We start from the raw sequence: 20756 nt of genomic DNA on the forward strand, positions 1-20756 counted from the left end.
CAAATGTTATGCTTGAAATGACTTTCCGAATTTGACACAAGCATTGTATAAACGAGTGCATATAGATTTATTAAGGCCAGTATAAACAAAATTTGCAATGGCGGAAAGGGGAGATGGTGCCGAAGAAGCGGTTGCCACTCAAGATCAAAAAGGAGCCGATCTGAAAGATGCCGATGGGAAAAATACGAAATTTGTGGTTTGCCAGCGATGTCAATCCAAAGTTCTGAAGCCGGGATCAGCTGTTTTTGCTCAGAAAGAGGTACAACATAACAAAAACGCCCTATTCGAATGTTTCTTGTTTTCTATGCATCCTAAATTTTCCATAATTATATACCGTCAACATTATTTATTAATTTATACATGTACAGTGTGTATCATTTACCTGGGCATTTACCTCGCATGTTTATTATCATAATTAATCAACTCTGCATGTATTAATAATATTGGCGATTATTTGACCTTGTTCAAGTATATTGGCAGACGTGTGTGGAGATCTTCAGAATTATTTATATTTTTCATAGGTCATTTTAAGTGTTTTTGTATAATTCATTGTCAATCATGTACATTTTATCCAATTCCACAATTTGTTCTTCAAAATGTAGTCCTGTTTAATTATTAAATTAAGCCAGGACTCGATTCTGACATTGTTTCTACGATGCCAGTCTATGAGGAGGGACTGAATCTAGTCATGACTTACTCTCTGCAAGCAGGACTACAAATACAGTTGTAATTAATTAGAATTATAGAGAATTGTCAAGTTTGAAAACTTTCTCTCTTATGGCTACACACACACTTTCAGTCAGCAGGGACACAATTCTGTGATTGCTTTCTTTTTCTTCTCCATCCTGTGAAGCGTTGTGGCCAGAACCTGTCAGCCCTGTACTGATTATGTGCTGATGTGTCTAATATCAAAGAATACATGTAACCAGGCCCAGCATGCAGTCTAATATTGGCAATTGGTCATGATATCTTTCAAACATTTGACAAGGCCCAGCACTAGGATAACCAAAAATCTCAAAATAGAAAATTTTCATAATTTCAAATGTCCTTCCTTATACACATACATACATATTTATTTACTTAATAAGGCATGTACACAAGAAGCATATGTCATCATATTGGAGAGAGGAATGATTGAAATTATGAAATTCTCGAAATCACAAATATTTCTTGAAATTTACCAAAAATCTTGAAATAAAAAATGTTCATAATTTCAAATGTCCTTCTTTATGCACACGACTGTACAGCATCATATTTGATATGCAGAGTTGAAATTACAGTATTTCTAGAAATTTACTGAAATTTACCTAAGATCTTGAATTCGAAAATTTCCAAAATCTTGAAATCGCTATATTTCTTGAAGTTCACTAAAATACATTTTTACGTCACACATTTTTCACACAGCTATACCTTCCACACATGAAGAAGAAGAGTGAATCCGACCAGTCCAGTGGTGAAACCTTAAATGACTTCTGGCTCGTCGATGACATGTATACTTTTGAGAACGTGGGATTTACAAACACAGTGGACGGCATCAAGTATCTAACATGTGCTGACTGTGAAGTTGGACCCATAGGATGGCATGACTTGAGGAACAAAACACAGTTCTATGTAGCTTTAGATAGAGTGCATCACATTGATTAAAAAACTGAATTTCAAAATGTCACTGCTATATATAATATGTGTAGGTGTAGAGGCCGCGTTGTGACCGTAGGATTTGTAGTGAGCACATGATAATGTATTTGACTATTTCACTGAAATAATAGTGTTTTTGGCAAGAAGAAAACTTGACCCAATATATGTATGTTGTGTACCATTGCATGTTTTTGAACTCGGACAAAAATGAAGGAGACTGCAATGTTAGGGTTAGGGATGTTAGCAGGGCTCAATCTATAAAAACAGTTTTTAGAGACACTATGAAATGTGAAACTAATATCTCTTAAACACACCCACATCCAGTGTTCTTGTAGTTCAACGTTTGTCTTTTTCTGTGACATTACATCCCCCAAATAGGTTGACCAGACTGCATGACCGTAATAAAATGTTCAATATTTAGATATTATTCCCAATATTTTTCTTCATTCAGTCAAGGAAATTATGAGTGACCTAAGGGGCCTTTGTCACTATGAGTCGATAAAGGAGTAGTGACAACCCTTAGGTTACAAGTATTTTCCAGCAGAACAAAGATAATATTGGGGAATAACATAATTATACCAGCGCCAGTAATATCGAGGAAAAGACGGGGAAAGTAATGGCAATATTGAACATTTTGACTCATATTTCAAATACAGCAGAACCAGTGACAAAGACACGCTTTGTTGTGATAAAACATGACCAGAGTATATATTCCATATTTTTTGTTCCACTTTGACTTGTGCATGGTATAATGGATGCTATCCTTTTTCCCCAAAAACGTCGTCTGCTGTTGTTGTTGTTGTAGATCTGTATAGAGTGCCCTCACACTGTCATAAGGTTATCAGAGAGCTGTCAGTCTGGTATTTAGGCAAATACATGTAAAAAAAAATGACCACATATGTGTAAATGTTTTAAATCACTGTCATTTGCTGTTGTTCTGATTCCTTCTGTCTGTAGTTCAATTACTTAGGCCAGGATTTGATTCTCAATAAAGTAGTGTACAAGATAGTCTTTTTCCTGATTTTACACTGTTATCTTCATACATTACGTCTAGTCAATCTCGTTACCCTAGGTGTTAAATGTGGTTAAGCCCCATGCTTGGTGAAGCATAACCCATCACAAATTGACAGGCTGTCATAAAGCATTGTCAAGTCGATTAGCGGGAAATCAAAGGTCAAACATTATTGATCTTTCTTGGACTGAAGTGATATGCAAATATCCAACTGAACTCCATCTGTTGAAACTAAAATCACGTGGGGACGCGAACAACATCATACGATGTATATATATGAACGCTGTGGGAGGGGGGGCATAGAATTCTGTGCGAGAGTAACAAGATTGACTAGATGTAACGTGTGAAGATAACGTAGCATAAAATCAGAATACAGATGTCAGGAAGTAGACTATGTCTCTCTGTGTGGGCGTTTTTCAATTTATCATTCCATAGTCAGAAATACCTATTTTTCATCCACATGGCCACTTTAATTCAACCAACCCAGATTATGACTAGGAGTGATTAATAGTTTGCATTCAATCAATCAGTGTCTTTTGTATACACTTTACTTAGGATGCAATCAGTGAAAGAAGTAATTTCACCAAATCATGTTATTTTATCGTTACCATCTGTGATGAAACAATTAATTGGATTTTGTGATGTAAAATTGAGTTTTGTAATTACAAAATTGTGTCAAATCTGTCACCAAGTTCAGTTTGAATCATTCACACGTAATTATTATTATCATTTAAGTAATTATATGCCAGTTATTGGTTATTCAATGTATTTATACAGATACGTCGTGTATTTTATTTTATATACAAACCTTTGAATGCACTAGTGTGATTTTTCTATATAAAGCATGCCCTCACGTGGCCAATGTGAGCACGCCCTCACAAGGCTACTGTGAGCACACCCTCATTTGGCCAATGTGAACCCGCCCTCATATGGCCAATGTGAGCATGCTCTCACATGGCCAATGTGAGCATGCTCTCACATGGCCAATGTGAGCATGCCCTCATATGGCCAATGTGAGTATGCCCTTATATGGCCAATGTGAGCATGCCCTTATATGGCCATGTGAGTATGCCCTTATATGGCCAATGTGAGCACACCCTCACAAGGCCCAAGATGACCTGTGGCAATCAACATTTTATCCAATGTGGTAATTTTTTACATGGATAGCCATTTAAAAATGGCTGCATCCATTTGCTCTGTAGAGTAAAACTGACTTCATCAAATTGGCTGGGTTAAATTTAAAAATAAAAGAACCTTTCCTGATTTGTCAAATGTTTTAGGCTGGGCATCTTTTCAAAAACCAAACCTTGTGGAGTGAGGGCACTAAATGGTACGGTTGTAGCATATATTGGTCTTGTGTTTGAGGTGGGGTGCTACATACACGTAAATGACTTCAGTGTCTTCAAAAGGTTTGTATGAGAATACAAATGGAATTCCAAACTCATAATATTTCAAGATGAATCCTGTGTTGTTAGTTAAGAAGTATGTCAGTTTTTTTATACGTGAATCAGGGTAAACTCAAAAGTTTGGAAAGATAGAAATGTCACCTTTTTTTAAATATACAGTGAGTCTACTGTTATTGTATTGTAGCGTATTGATGATGATGATAATGATGATACTGTCATTGATAGCAGTGTTCTTTCTGAACAAAATAGTAAGGTGCCACCTTGTAATGTTAGAGCGCCCGCTTGAGGTAAACTGGTTTCTGATCTGGTCACATCTCAAATTTGAGAATAGGGACTGGTAATGGCTAATTTATCCATTGCTGTAATGGGCTATAATTTCAGTATATATTTTCAAATGACAAAGCACTTATCTGATTTGCTTTTTGGAAATAAATATTCCAGCCCACAGTGAAGATATCAATTACAAATTTTTGTGTATTTAGAAAACATGTGGACACACAGCAATCAATGCAAGATGCCGATGACAATTTTTTTTACAGAGCAAAGCAGAATGGCTGTCTAAGAAGATAGTTTGAGTGGGACTACTACAGACCAAATATGAAAATATGCTCACTAACGTTTGAAATTTGGCAATAGGTCATTTTATGTCCAGATTGCTGCAGTACCAGATTTGATCATGTGACCTTAATATCAGGTTACATCATATATAAAGTAGTCATCCACCATTTTAATCAGGATCCTGACAAGAAATGGCAGCCATGACTGCAGTCCTCATTTCCGACGCCCTCCAGCAAGGATCTTGTGGACTGGAAACCAATCTACCTGTTGAGATAATGAAAACCATATTCCAAACCACTTAATATTCAAGTAATGATATCAAAGTAAACAGCAGACCAAAGATTCTCCCTTCCTATCCTGGTCGTCAACCAGCAAATATTGAGGGTGTTACAGTCGAGTCTTTGACGCTTCTTGTGAATCTATGCTAGGAAGAAACACTGATATTAAAGATACAACAATTGCAAAATATCATTTGTAGAAGACCATGTACAGTGAGTGACCTTATATTAAAGTGGAAACAAGTGTACCTATACATGTAGTATCGTAAATTATGTATTTTTTGCATGATTTATTTTAAAATATATGAAAAATGTGATCTGATGTCACTGTGCTAATTATCTTCTGTAAAGAAGAGCAATAAAAAACTATGCCAGCAAGTGACTTGCATAATGTACATTGTACTGGCTATTCCAGGAGGATTTCTCTTTGGTGAATGGGTACATTTTTTATTGTTTGGATACACGTAATAGTACATTGGTAGAATGCCCCATTTAGTGTTATATGGCTGACTGTTGTAAAATAATGCATGTATGGATGGATGGCGAATGGTCCATTAGTGGGAAATGGCCCATCGGTATGTAAGTGTTGGGAGAAGGTTTATTTCTGCGCAGTGGTTGGGTGGTAGGAAACGGTTCATTTCCATTGGTGTGTATGGTCAACTGTTTGGAAATGGGTTATTAGTGTGCAATGGTCAGCTAGTAGATAATGGTCCATTGGTGTGCAGTGATCCATTGGTGTGAAATAGTTAATGTTAGGAAATGGTCCATTCGTAGGAAGTCCTCTATTGGATGGACCACCTGTGCTTATTTTCCAGATTCATTAAATCTACTTCTTACAAACATATAGAGTACACCTTTAATTAAACTAATGGAAGAAGTGATACTTGTATATGCTCAAATCAAAACTAAGATATACACTGAAATTTGAAGCCATGCCATAACATACAACTAGAAATATTGTCATGAGGTAGCACTATAGAACTGCTGACTTTGACACAGATTGTCATAATGTAGGCCTACTGAAGTGATGACAAAGACATGTCATCATTATGTATAACAACAGATTTGATGACACAGATTGTCACGGTGTATAACAACGGAACTGATGACATAGACACGCATCATGAACAATGTATAACAATGACAGAACTGATGACATCAGCACATTGTTATGATATAGTATATATTACATACGTACATACATACATACATCCATACATACATAGATGTACATACATATATTACATACATACATACACATACATACATACATACATGTACATACATATATTACATACATACATACATACATACATACATACATACATACATACATACATGTACATACATATATTACATGCATACATACATACATACATACATACATACATACATACATATATATACATACATACATTATGTCCTATGTACATCTTTCATCCAATATGGCTAAAATCTGATGTGGTGAATACAGCTCGATTTCTTTATTCACATTTATTGTCTTCGTTATTGTCGTTTGTTTTCGATGTTGTTCCGGGAGTGAACGTCTTCTTTACACACTTTGATGTGGTGACTACGTACGGGTGGGTTTCTTTCACACGAGAGTGAGCTCAAAGCAAGAAAAGGGAAGACATACAGATGTTTTGTTCGGATTTCAATATTTTAATGACAATTTCGATACTCAATCATGTTTATAGCCGTCTTCTTTAGCTAGCATCTTACTAAACAAACGGAAAAAAATCTTGTTTGTAATTACGACTCGTTTTCTGCATGTTGAGAGGCAGTCGTTACTTTTGAGAAAATAACTCTTCAATGCTTAGAATCCAACTTCGATTTGTTCGAGCATCGACGTACGTATCTCTGCTACGCCGCTAGCTGCTCGAACACAATTCAGGAACTGGTAAATTTGACCACCCTCCTTATGTTTAGGACATAAACTGTCAAACTTTTATATCATAAGTCTATTCCATCGTTGATTGCTTATAATTTCTTTTAGTTTGCGCCTAAATTGTATACATATGCTCAACCATGTGACCGACTTCATTATAAACGAAGGTTGGTCGTGAGTGGCGCTCTCCGATTTTCGTTATTATCACACATGCCGATTCTTACTTTTCCTTCTCTTTGTGTCGTGTTAATCAGTAATTTTGACTGTCACACTATTTCAACAATCCCTTGGGAAAACTGAAACAAAACTGAACCTGTTCCTTCATTGTAGTCACAATAGACAATACACACCCAATGTCACATGTAATATACATATTAAGAGATGACGTAGTAGTGTCGATGTTCATTTGTTTTGTATATGTCGCTAACTTGTTCGAACATGTCGGCTGAGAGTTCTGGGGGTGTTCATCCACCGTGACAGGCAGCGAAAATTTCTTCCCTCGCTCTCTTCAAATATTGCCGAAATAGAGATACTGTGCTATTAAAATGTGCGGTTAACAAATCTACGATATAGATGAGTAATATTTGTAATTCAGATTTGATTTTGAAGTTCGTAAAAAGATACATTTGTACATCCAATTATTCTCATCACGATACTTGGAGCTACATCCCCTGATACTGATATGACGTCATTAAGGTTAAATATAGCTTTGCATAGCTCCGCCCACACCATATACAAAAATAGCAACAATACCGGTGCATGTACGATCATGTCGCTGGAACTAAGCAACAAAATGTATAAAAGCAGTGCGCGTCGGATACCAAGTCATAATCGCCAACTAGCGAACAGCAACGATATACCTTGAGAAACAAAATACATTTATAACGATGGCCACGGCTAGTAAACCTAAATGCAAGTACTGGGACTCGTGCTACAGGAAAGAACCGACACATATCTCAAGCTTTTTACACCCAAGCGATGTAAAAACTACAAAAACGACAGCAAGCGACAACACAGACGACGAAAACGGTGTGTGTTATATGGTTTTCCTTTTAAATATGGCTGACTGTGCACAATTTACTGATGACCTTAGATTTCGGGTCATTCAGATATATATTATCTAATATTTCAATAATATAAAGAGTTAAAAAGCAAGAATATCAAATGATAAAATTATGTATGTGTATTTTGAGTTGTCCAAATATAAGCGTTATATAAGCATATACGATAAAGCAGAAATTTAAAATTAATACAGTAGACGGCTTCGGCACGTACACGTAGGCCTATCACGCCCACTTACATGTAACTTGGATATGCGGTATACGGCCTTACGATTTACGATTTACTCAGCTTTATTGCCTTGTCCCCAGTTAAAACTCGTGTGTTGAACGAATTAATCGTATTGGTTTATTATAATATTAATTAATTTGGTCTGTCAATTATTTTTTTTATCAAAATAATGTATGTATTGAGGTTGGGTGTATTTATGTATACAAATCACTTGCGTCAGGTATGTGCTGGTATTGATTATTCAATAGCCATTGTTATCGGCTATTGTCCACCAGACAGCCACATCGCGATTGTGTACAGACCAGTTCAGTCCGTAACTAACACTGATAAATGTCATTGAATATTTCAGATGTTAAGAAAACAGACGACGAACCCAAAACGACCGCTGTTACCGTAGCGACAAAGAAAAGAAAATCGGAGGACGACAGCGACGATGAAACAAAGGCGAAAAAGACGAAAAACGCTACTGGCTGGGACATGAGTGATAGCGAAGGCGATGATGATGACGAGGGTACTACAACTACGAAAACAATCACCCCCACGAAACCGGCAGCAGCAGCAGCGCCGTCAGCGACGACAGATACCACGGCAGATACGTCGACAAGTACAGCAGCCACTAGCATCCCTGCACTCAAGAAACCGAAATGTAATTATTGGGATAAATGTTACAGGAAGAATCCGACCCATCTTAAAGCATTTTTACATCCAGGTATTTTTATATATTTTTAATATTAATATTTTAATATTTATCGTCGTCATTTTTTTAATGAATAACATAATCTACTTTTTTCGTTCTTAAATTTCAATATGTCGAAAATAATACTATTTCAGATGATGTTAAACCGAAGCACACAATGGCAGATGGGGACTCTGTCGACGTTGATAAATACTCGATAAAGAGAACGGGTGATTCGTATTACTGCACGTAAGTAAAATATCAATATCACGCCTTAATTTATGCAATACACGATACTTCAATTGTAGTCTGACATTGCATTTCACTGTCAACGTGGCCACAAAACGTAGTGCCATTTCGCTGTCACGCGATGCAAGGACGATGGCTGGATTCCCTTATGTTACTACACTAAGTATTTACGTTTTGTCAATGTTATATTTTCTATTTAATACTATACTGACACCCGACCTATATTGCACGTTGACCTATTTTAGTTCACGCTCGGTAAAATTTTCACAATGTACACAACGCAAGAGTTTGATTCATCCTCGTTGCCTAGCGACCGCTGTAGCACGTTGCACTCTATGTATATTGGATTGTACATTAGTACCTATGACGTCATCAATTCAATATACGAGTTTCTCAGTGTCACAATCCTTACAGAAATTAAAATACCAAACATATATCATTAATTGATTGTCATTTTTTTTATCACGTTCAATCTCAGGTGTGTCGGATGGAAAACCCAGAAAAATCCAGTGGACAAACGAACATGCAAACACTTAAAGGAATACCTTGGTGAAGAATTCGAAAATGTGAGACTAGGAGAGTATTCTGCCCGCCGATCACGACGACTTTCTGTAGCCAAAGACGAGCCACAACAACCTAAAAAGAAAAGCAAAGCAATGATACAAGTTTTACTCGCACACAAATACACAGAAAGGTATATTATACTCTACATCTGTTAGAATTGTTAACATTTGGCGACAAAATATTATAAAACCATTGAGCAATAGCCGATATCTCAGTGCATGTACGACTTCGGTTCACCTTGACATACTAAGTTATATGGGTTTTTTTTCAGTTTTGTCCGTGTAATAATCACATGTATTTTTCATTATTTCATTAGTGTTAATCCGACTGGTTGGTGGATGAGTGAAAAGCTGGACGGTGTGAGGGCATGGTGGGATGGCTACAAATTCCGTTCACGGTTGGGAAATACCTTTTATGCACCGAAGTGGTTCACAAAGGTGATTATGACTTTTCTCTTTGTTTAAATCTTGTGGACTGAACCATTCGTGTGGAAAGGGATGGTGACATGAAGAGAACACCGATTTTCCCGTAGAACAGTGACAACCCCCCCCCCCACATGAAAGACAGAATGGCGTTGAAATAAAAATATATACATGCCTGTCGTTTTGAGACAGTTAATATACGACAGCGATGTTATTGATTAAATAAAAACCTTGAAAATAAAACTATGACACAATTCCTTGAATTTATTTCAATTTTTATTTCCAGGATTTTCCCACTGAAATGGAATTAGACGGTGAACTGTTCGGAGGAAGGGGAATGTTCCAGTCTACGGTCAGTATTGTGAAGTCTTCAGAAACAGACGAACGATGGAAGAAAATTACCTTTCATGTTTTTGATGCACCGAATCTGAAAACTCTTGGATTTGAAAAACGAATTGAAGAATTAGAGGACTATTTCAATGAACACAAGTGAGTATACACTGAAACCGACACACAACTTTGATAAAATAAATCTTTGATTTGATTTGTTTGGATTTGATTGGATTGGATTGGATTTGAACTCTGTGATCGGAGTTTGAAAAACAGTGATGCAATTCATAGTTTTAAAAATTCTTGGTCGTAATCTTTCTTCCTGCAGCTGCTCGTCTTTAATATTAACAAAATAATTTCACTTTTATCAGGGTATCAACAGTGAAGGTCGTTGATCAAACTAAATGTAAAGGCAAAGATCATCTGATGGCTGAATTGAAGAGAATAAACGAGGCAGGTGGAGAGGGTGTTATGATCAGAGAACCCAAATCAAAGTACGAAAACTGTCGATCGAAGACACTTCTCAAGATCAAAACATTCCACGATGCTGAGGTGAGTTTGCGTCTACAACGTTAAAGGATGGTTTACATATTTAGTCGTTACCATGGTTCTGTATAAAATGTCATGGTAAAATTGTCGACAGCAACTTTTCCATCGTTGTCTTTTCCCCCTCTATATAATTTTCTTTGAAAAGTTAAATAACATGCCACATTGTATGATCCCTTCTGTAGGCAAGAGTTGTTGGTTATAAGCCTGGTAAAGGTAACAACACAGGCGTTACTGGTGCCCTGATGGTTCAGATGGCCAATGGAAAAGTGTTTGCAGTTGGTTCGGGGTAAGTAGAGATGATGCATATGTACATATACTTCCCTTTATCAGATTTTAGCGTTTAAAGCAACAACAGTTTTTTTCTGGCACTCTTTAGACCTGAAACTAGAGATAGTGAATGAGTACTTTCCTCTCTTGTCATTGTTAGCAAGTTCGGGTATCAACAAATGAAATATAGAAACTGTCTTGGAAGTGACTCATCAAAAGCGTTGGCACTAGGTTACTAAAAGATAAAAACAACATTTTAGTCAGATTGACACGTTTTGAACAAAATCTGAACTTCGTGAGTTATAACATTTATATATGTGGTGGTAAACTTCATCTTTTGTTTTCAACATCGTGTGGTACGTTCTGTGGTAGCAACTGTAAATTCTTTCGTTTTCACCAACCATGTGTTATGTCCAGTGGTAATAATTTTCTTTTGTTTCCACCAACCTTGTGTTATATCCAGTGTTAATAACTATAAATTCTTTCGTTTTCACCAACGATGCATATATCCTGTGGTAATAACTATAAATTCTTTCGTTTTCACCAAAGGCTCAACAACGCCGACAGAAGACATCCACCCAAGAAGGGTACAATCATTGTATACAAATTCCAAGAGTATAGTAACAGCGGAACGCCCCGATTTCCATCATATATTGGTGTAGCTGCTGACAAAACAGAACCTAAAGATTGTATTTTAGAATCAAACAAAGACTTGGCTGACAAAGCTGACCAGTAGACAAATAATTCAAACAGTACTAGTAAAACGCAATGTGGGTACATGAAATTGTTTTGCCTTTATTGTAAGTTACGGATGTAGTAATTTTATATATATTTGGAAATCGAAGATTTGAACAATCTGTAAGTTTTACATATTGCTGCTCTGTATTTCTGTATTTTGATAGTTATTAAGATAGCATAGGCTGACAAATGTGTATATTTCAATATTTTAGAAATGAACATATACCTGATGTCTCTATATATATATACAATGGAAAGAAGTATAACAGGGTTTTAATCTCATTTTATTGTGAAATTTGTTGCTGTTTGTCCTTGTATATTATGTAAATTACTTACCGTATACGAGTGTCCGTTCGGGAAATGAGTGCAGAGTCTTTGCATGTATAGAATTCTTGTAATATATAACAGTGTATAATTCATTCTTTTCTATAATTTAATAATAATATGTATATATGGATGATTTTTCCCATTTTGTATGTATCGGAAATTTAATTGTAATATTATAATAGCAGATTTTATGCGAGTGATGTAATGAATTTAATACCTTATTTATTTTACTTGGATGAGACACTTTTCTTTGTTCAATGCTGCAACAATAAAATTCTACTTTGAGAAATTAGCAACGTTTCGTTTGTCTTCACTTTATCTTGCCGTTACAGTCAATCAGAGATTACCAGTAGTCTCCTGAGCATGTGTGCTTGTTTGCTACCGTACTCACAAACAATTTACAAAAACAAATCAATACGCCTTTTGTGTGACTACAAAATTCTTTATTTTTAGATCGAATTTTTGCTTACATATTTAAGTTCAATGGTTTACAAGTGTAACTGTGCCAGACTAAATTACCCTGACAAGTAGAGCTTTGATTTGAAATGTTAAAAGTTTTGATTTCTAACTTATGTAAAACTACAGAAGTTAGAATCCAAAACTATAAAGTTTACTCGAAATCAAAGCTCTACTTGTCAGCGTAATAAGCTTTGATTTTGATACAAACATTAAAGTTTTGGTTCGTTCTAAAGTTATGGTTTCTATATTTGTTTTTTTTTATTTTGTGACAAACATCAACGTTTTCTTTCGTTTAGAACTTACAGTTTCTATTTTGTTGTTGCACTAAAGTTTTGATTTGGAGTAAACATTAAAGTATTGGTTTGTAATAAATTTACTGTTTCTATAAGCTAGGAAGTTGAGCTGTGTTTTGTAGTGAAAGTTTTTTTTTGGGCATTTCTTTAAATTTGCTACTTTGACCTGAAAATGTCGAAGTTGAGTAAAGTTCTGTGGCTTCATTAATACTTCAGTTGCTCTGCGTATATCTTAGTACATTTGCCAGACTGTGTGACACTGTGTGTGTGTTGCTACTGTGTTACTCAGGATAACTGACCAGCTTTGCATTTGATAAGGATCTTATATCCAATTACTTCTAATGCCAAGTAAAATGTATAAGGTATTTCGATTTCTGTAGTAAGGTGATACTTACTGTCTAGACACCTATGGCATGTGGGCAATAGAGATATTTTATTGTGTAGACTTAGCTTACACATGGTATATGTGCTTCTCTGTCTTACAGTTGCAGTTATAATCATGTGAATTACTTTAGTATTATCCTATATGCAGCCTACTAGTACTGCTGTCGAAACAGTTATTGGACGCCAGTGCATATTGCTTGTAACATTACTCACACTACTGCTTGCATCGTTACTTTCTTTTCTCACTGTATCTGTGACGTAATCATTTATTAGACTTTTAATTTTGGTTATGCTTATACTCTAAAACTGAATTAATGATTTTATCGCTGATTGACAGAGAATGGCTTCCTGTAGTCTAGGTTCTGACAGGGACCGTATTACGTACTACAATCCCAGTGTTGCCAATCCCCTTGCTCAAGCGTTAAGTGTGGTTCAACCCCCCCCCCCCCAACAACAACAACGTTTCAACGAATGTTTCAGTGATGGGCCTTATGTCGAATGACCTAACCACAAAAAATACAAAGAACAAGAAGGATACCATCACTGCTATCCTAAAATAATAGACCATAAATTTATTCCATACTGGATACATTATTCTCGCATATGTAACTTAAGAAGCGATTTGGTATACAGTCATGCCATCTCTTGGAGCTTACAAAGGGCGCAATCTCGAACAATAATACTTCGTTCTCTGCCGGATTTTCATCATTTTCGTCAGCGCTTATTTTTTTGTCCATTTCAGATATGGCTGAATGTTTTTGGCATTCTTCAGTTATGAAATCTTCTAAAACGTCGAATATTTCAACAGAACACAATACACAAATTCTCACTTCTTCAGTCATCTCTTCACGTTAATATACATTTTCAAAACTAACTTCTTTTGTGAAATTTCCGTCATAGCTCCTTTTTGGCGTGTCATGGCGTCCTGTGGGCCACACTTGTCACGGGGCCCCTTGAGGGGGGGCATCCAATGTAAATAAAGATATATGGATACATGACCCTTTCTGACCTTTAGTGTATATATATTGATAGACGTCAGATGCTTGACGATTATTATACACCTATCTTTTTTCCGCGTGTAATTTTCACTTGAGAAGGATGACTTGTTCGGATCCACCACAATGCTTGGTGACCTCTGAACCTATTTTCCATATTGGAAACTCAATGCCCATATTTGGAGAGGCCAAAGGAAGGATGTGATACATCTTTTCGTTGTGACAAATGTTATGGAGAGGGGGTGTCTGTAAATTACACAGAATTCCACAGGTATATTGTAAGGTGGGAAGTTTATTTGTCCGAAACTCTTCTACGTAACCACAAAGCTCTGCCAGGAAGTAGAACGGATTTGTGTTATTCGTTGGTTTCATTGATAATTTTATCAGGTGCTGTTCGGGTAAATGATCAACAACTTCGATTCTACATGAGAATTGGCCATCTATCACGAACGCGCCGACATTACGGTAGAGTCGGAAGTACTGGCACACTTCAAGACAGCATGCCATCAGCTTGTGGAGAATAATGTCAGCCTTGGAGAAACCAAAGTCAAAATAAAATGTTTGGTATGGACTTTTTGGACAAAGAGACTCTGTTGATCGATGATAGAAGGGTCTTGCTGCTGGGACAAAATACTCGTCATTATTTGATTGAGGTTTTTCAATCGGGACAATAAGGCTATACTCCTTCATGAGTTCTACCAGTACGTCAACATAGCCACCTGATAGGTTTTGAAGTACACTGATTAGGAGGGTATGGTGGATGATGCCATGTGATTTAAAACGGTTGGACATGTCGACGAGATGAGGTTCACACTCAATTGACGTTAGAATAGCCAGGATGGCTTCGAAAGCCTTGATCAGAAGTAATGGATTCAATATGACATATTTTGAGAGAACAGGATGATTTGTCCTGTGAATCACCTCGCCGCATTGGTCTAGATAATCCAGCATGTTTAATGCATCTTGTCGTTCCAAAACATGACCAACTTTCAAACAGGTTTCAAGTACGCTTTCCAAGGGCAGGATAAGGGATGTGTGGTCATCTTTCCTCATCGGGTCAGGGTTACGTATGTTCCTCAAAGTTCCTTCACTTGATCTGTGTTTGTCTCGCAAGAACTGATCGTAAACGCTGTACCATCTAATAGGAGATCTGGGCATCCTTTTCCTTAAAGACAGCACCTTACTCTTCAACGTCGTCAGTAGATTATCTACATCATGGGATCGTTTTTCACATTTCAATCTATCAATAACAAATAACGGGGTGTCGGTTTTCGAGTTCATGGCTAGTCTGTGACAATAAATGGAGCCAATGTCAAACGTGGAGTTTGCACCATGCAGTTTCTTCATGAGATACTGGGAGATGCTATCAATAACGCAATGTGGGACATTATCTCTGTGTGTTCCAACAAGGAAAATTAATGAACTTGGATTTGGACTGTGCATCAAAATTGAATGCATCCAGAATATCAATCTATCCAGTGCTCCATCTCTATCACCTACGTTTTGGAATTTTCTGAGATCAAATGTCAAGAGGTATATACCATAAGTCGATATTAACACCCGATGTGTATGGTAGTGTAGGTCGCCCCCACTGAAATAAGTCAACATCAGAGTTACAGGAAAAGGCTCTCTGCCCATTTTGTGATACATTGTGACATGCTTTGCAATTTCATCGACGGGCATTGACTTATTGAAAATCAGTTGTCGATAAAGTTCGACCACGAGCATGATCAGAAATGTTATTATAGCAACAGCTGATTGGATACAGTAATTTGTTGGCAACTGCCAGCCGATCAAGTGCCCAAAGTATCCACCAACAGCGATCGTTAATGGGAGATAACGAAGACCGGAAAAGTGCCAGATAATGTTCACTCTGGCACCACATGGTAGGGTTATGCCAGTGATGAAACCAGGCACGAAACCGGCTACCAAAAGTGTTCCTAGATCTCCAATATTGAGGGCATCAACATTCCAGTAGTGTATTATGGGGAAGAACAGAAGACTAAGTGCCGCCATCAACTTATGCTTAGTTTGCCACGTAGCTGTCCCTATTTGGAAGATAATGTTTGTCATACCACCTAGGATTGCCCCAAACATTACAACTATCTGTTGACACAATGAACACGCGGACATCTGTATACATGCACTGCATGTGTCGTCGACATTTTCATGTGATATCTTGGGAGCTAGCATACCGCAAAACGCAATGACTACTCCATAATGAAGACTTGACTTTGAGAATACTCCATTTATGAACCCAAATGACATGAGAAACAGAATAAACAAAATATACGTGCTCGGGCTTGCTGCATCACCATTTAGGAAGATTTTGTGACTAACAAGTAATATTGGGTCCATTGTAACCAGGTACATGGAAAGACAGCCGGATATTATATATGTCCCGACTGGACCGTATATAAACGTTCCAACAAATAAACCAGTCAGGCAAACCAATGCAGCAATATTTCTGTTGAAGACATTCCGATCACTAAGGTACATTAACCATACAATTAAACATAAGCTAAATATACCAAGATAATACTTCAGTTCCCAGTTATTTAAGCCTTGCAGTTCTAAATCTTCCTTAGCTCTGGTATCTGCTATTTGCTTCGCCACATACTTTATTAGTCTATCTTCGTATTTACAGTAGCGTTCTGGGACAACACGAAAGTTTGTGTCCACCTCAGCCCGGTGAACGTTTGTATCACATTTATTCGTCTCCTCAAGAGCATCTACACTTTGTCCAGTCAGATTCTTCCATAGAGCTCTTTTACCAGAACCGGTATCTCCAAGTATTGCGACGTTGATTCTATCAGACTCAATATGTCCCTCTGTTATTGCTTCATGGTAATGGGCTTTTGCGTCATCAATTTCGGAATCAGACAGATCACTTACGAGAAAAAATCGAGCTCGTTTGAACTTGGCCTTCTCCTTTTGGCCATCTGTCACCATTTGATACATTTTCATAGTTCTTCAGTCTGTGAATATATAATGTGTTATTTATAAACAAATGGGGCTAATTTTACATACACGCGCGCGCACATACATACATACATACATACATACATACATACATACATACATACATACATACATACATTGTTGTTTATCTTTCCACCGGTGTCTATTGTAGGTATGCCCGACAAGTTCACAGGATAGCAGGATTAGTCGATCTCACTCTGGCTAGACTAGATTTAGATACTAATAAAGTACTCACTGCCTCCAGTATCGTTATTTTGCAGGTCGACAGGCCTAACTGCGGGTCGATCTGCGGGTCAATTTGCAGGTTAATTTGCGGGTTGTTCAAAACGACAATTATCTGTATAAAATCAACCAAATATATATGTTTACAAAAATAATGACAAATGAATACATATACACGCAAATAATCCATATAAGTACATAAGTATTCCGTCAATGGTGATCAACCTCACTATGATGATGATTACATCTTTTAGTATTATAGTAATGACATGGATAGAATACAGTACAGGGAGCTCTATTGTGACAATAATAGAGACAAAATTACTGGATGTACTGATTATTCAATTATTCATTATTCACTTTCAAGATTGTGGCCGCTCCACTATTCCTTTCTGTTCCTAAGTGATGTGACTATGGCCTAACTACTGGTTGTCATCTTACTGTGGTCAGGGTAGTGTGTGGAAGCCATTGTGTAACTAGTCAGACTAATTTGATTGTATAAGATAGATTTCAGCCATAATCTTTACTTGATGTTTTTTTTAAACAACAGGACCACTTCCTGTTATCAGTAAGAGTTGTTTCAGAGATAAGTTGGTCCACTGTCATCTCTGTTACAGTAAATAGTTAATGTTATGTAATCATTTAAAGTACATTGTAATAGTGGAATTGGGATATTTTCTGAGGTCAGTGCTATGCTAACTATGATCATTTAAAAAAAATAGCCACCACGTTTAGGGGTGGGGGTATAATACACAAAATTATGTGTTCAATTAGCCCAGCACATAGGTTCTAACGAATAATACAGTGCATGTCGCATGTGACCTGCACAATAAGTTACCCCCAGTGGCCAGCCAACAAGTTTCTTTGATTTTGAAAAGTGAGTAATAATAGCAACCTACAGCCCGCACAATAGTTACACTCACTTCCCCACAGTAATCCGCAGCGGCCCGCAACCCACACAAGTTACAGGCCTGCAGCGACCCGCAGCAGCCTGCAACCTGAACAAATTAATGTGACCCGCAACAGCCCGCAACCTGAACAAAGTGACCCGCAACGGCCCGCAACCCGCACAATACACTCCACTGCCTCACCCCTTGCCAGGCTAGGTGATGATATTACTGAGATCAAAGTGTACACATTCGGATGTGGACACACACAGCATGCATTGTTCACGGCAAAACAAATAAGCCATGCAACATTCACAAGCCCTGATAGGGTTGAACAACGAGACGTGTCTTATAGTGTAGCTCATATCAATACCTGTCTAAAATTCTTTTGAATGGTAACAGTTGTGCCCTCCTTCCTTCAAGCCTTACTGTACAGTCGCTACTCCATTCATGGTATGACTTATTTTTGTTCAAGGGTAATAAGAACGTGTATTTGACGCCGAAACACGTCGTAAGGGACCGGTCAGTTTCTTCAGCCTGGGGGGTGCGGTGGATTCTTAAATTGGGCAGACAAAAAGTCACTGACCCCCCCCTATCTGTAAAACCAAAAACAGGCTGACCTCCCCCTATCACTTAATTCTAAAACATGATGACCCCCCCCCCCCCCATATATATAATATTCACATGACAGGTATGTTTTGATCATGACTCAGTGTGGACTGCTTGACTGTCTTGCATCTACTTTATAAGATCCCGGGTTAGCACTATCATAATTATAATTATTGACTACACAAGGTAAATATATTCCAAAAGGAGTTTAATAGCATCTTGACAGTAAAAGGTATAGGAAAGCTTGGGCAGGGAATATGTATGTCTCTTATGGGGGGTCCTAGGGTCTCCCCCTAGAAGCCCTGGAGGTTTTTTAATCTGAAAAGTCAATTTTGAGACTATTCAAGCCCTTTCAGAGAATAATTTCCAAGCTTTACAAGACAGCAACAACATGTAAAATGAAAAATATTTTTGAAATATTAAGTTTGATAGCATCTTGACAATAAGAGGTAGGGGGAAGAACTTGAAACTGGGATGTGTACACCTCATGTAGTGGGGGTCCTAGGGGGTGTCCCCCTAGAAGTCCTGGAGGTTTTTAACTATGAAAAGTCAATTTTGAGACTATTCAGACCCTTTCAGACAATAATTTCCAAGCTTTACAAGACAGCATCAACATGTAAAAAACAACTACACAGGGTTGAAATACCTTTGAAATATACGTTGATAGCATCTTGACAGTAAGAGGGGAAGAACTTGAGACTGGGATATGTCCACCTCATGTGGGGGGGGGGGGTCCATGTGGTGTGGTAGCTCGGTAATACATGTATATGTATATTTATAGTTATGCTTGAACTAATAAGTAATATTAAAGAATTCATGTAAGAAACAGGGAGAAGAACAAATATTGACATGTACCACATTTCAGACAAGGCTATATGCCATTGTAGAAAAAGGATTTTTTCTTCCATCACAATCCAAAACACAATGACCCCCCTATCCACAATTCTGAAAACAACATGACCCCCCCCCCTACTGCCAATTTCAAAAACAGAGTGACCCCCCAGGCCGAAGAAACTGACCGGTCCCTAAGGGAGCGATCAGTTTTTACGGCCGGCAAATCAGAGGGGGGGGGGTCACCTTAATTTGGGACTCAAAGAAGGGGGGGGTCATCATTTTTACGAAGTGAATAAAGGGGGGGGGAGTCACCATGTTTTCAACTAAACAAAATCATGAGCCACGCTCCTACATTTGATATCATAACTAGGCCAAAGCCCCTAAGCTCGCACAGCTGGGTAGATTCATTTTTGTGAGCGGCTGCCTCACGATATCATAGATAGCGCTCTCAGTGTGGAGATTGCACTTCATACATAGAACGTGCATGCGTAGTCATTGTACCGCAATGCATCCTTGGGTAAAACCACCAAAAAACATTGCAAAGTATATAGGACACGCATGTTGAGCCGCTATGCTGAAGCTTGCAGGCACTGTGCGAGCTGTTAAACAAAAAATGTATGTGCATAAAATAAACTGGGGACAAATAGCTATAGATATACATATAAATAATAAATATAACAAAAACTCTGTCTCTTGATACATCCAATACATATGGTATGGCATCACAACACTGCACCATGGCCACCTTTAAGCAACAGTTATTTGTTAGAAATGACTTCTCGCTATTGCATGCCATGAGTTGCATTGTGTCATCTTGTGGTAGAAAAACTTGCATGTGTAGCTGTACATGTAGCACATAAGAAATGAAATACCTTAAGATTTACTGGCTCTAAAATCTGTTC

The 20756-nt window shown here is 37.5% G+C and overlaps 2 protein-coding genes across 2 annotated transcripts; both read left to right on the forward strand.

Annotated features, from left to right (window-relative positions):
* The first annotated feature begins 8 nt into the window (after positions 1 to 8).
* Positions 9 to 2002, forward strand: LOC144437858 (guanine nucleotide exchange factor MSS4-like). Its single transcript, XM_078126889.1, has 2 exons — positions 9 to 259; positions 1405 to 2002. The coding sequence occupies exons 1-2, from the start codon at positions 98 to 100 to the stop codon at positions 1642 to 1644; spliced, it is 402 nt and encodes a 133-aa protein (XP_077983015.1). The 5' UTR covers positions 9 to 97; the 3' UTR covers positions 1645 to 2002.
* Positions 2003 to 7573: 5571 nt separating this feature from the next.
* LOC144437642 (uncharacterized) lies at positions 7574 to 12451 on the forward strand. The gene is made up of 9 exons (XM_078126628.1): positions 7574 to 7806; positions 8417 to 8776; positions 8899 to 8992; positions 9471 to 9686; positions 9873 to 9993; positions 10265 to 10467; positions 10680 to 10860; positions 11040 to 11143; positions 11674 to 12451. The coding sequence occupies exons 1-9, from the start codon at positions 7665 to 7667 to the stop codon at positions 11858 to 11860; spliced, it is 1608 nt and encodes a 535-aa protein (XP_077982754.1). The 5' UTR covers positions 7574 to 7664; the 3' UTR covers positions 11861 to 12451.
* The last annotated feature ends 8305 nt before the right edge of the window (positions 12452 to 20756 follow it).

This window comes from Glandiceps talaboti, chromosome 7, assembly GCF_964340395.1.
Source record: "Glandiceps talaboti chromosome 7, keGlaTala1.1, whole genome shotgun sequence".
NCBI classification, from domain to species: domain Eukaryota; kingdom Metazoa; phylum Hemichordata; class Enteropneusta; family Spengelidae; genus Glandiceps; species Glandiceps talaboti.

What these genes read in the sequence shown, in the direction of transcription:
- LOC144437642 (XM_078126628.1), top strand. Translation starts at nt 7,665, where the DNA reads ATGGCCACGGCTAGTAAACCTAAATGCAAGTACTGGGACTCGTGCTAC. An exon ending in TAAAGCATTTTTACATCCAG is followed by an intron (nt 8,777 to 8,898) that starts GTATTTTTATAT and finishes ATACTATTTCAG; the next exon opens with ATGATGTTAAACCGAAGCAC. An exon ending in CACCGAAGTGGTTCACAAAG is followed by an intron (nt 9,994 to 10,264) that starts GTGATTATGACT and finishes TTTTATTTCCAG; the next exon opens with GATTTTCCCACTGAAATGGA.
- LOC144437858 (XM_078126889.1), top strand. Translation starts at nt 98, where the DNA reads ATGGCGGAAAGGGGAGATGGTGCCGAAGAAGCGGTTGCCACTCAAGAT. An exon ending in CTGTTTTTGCTCAGAAAGAG is followed by an intron (nt 260 to 1,404) that starts GTACAACATAAC and finishes TTTTTCACACAG; the next exon opens with CTATACCTTCCACACATGAA.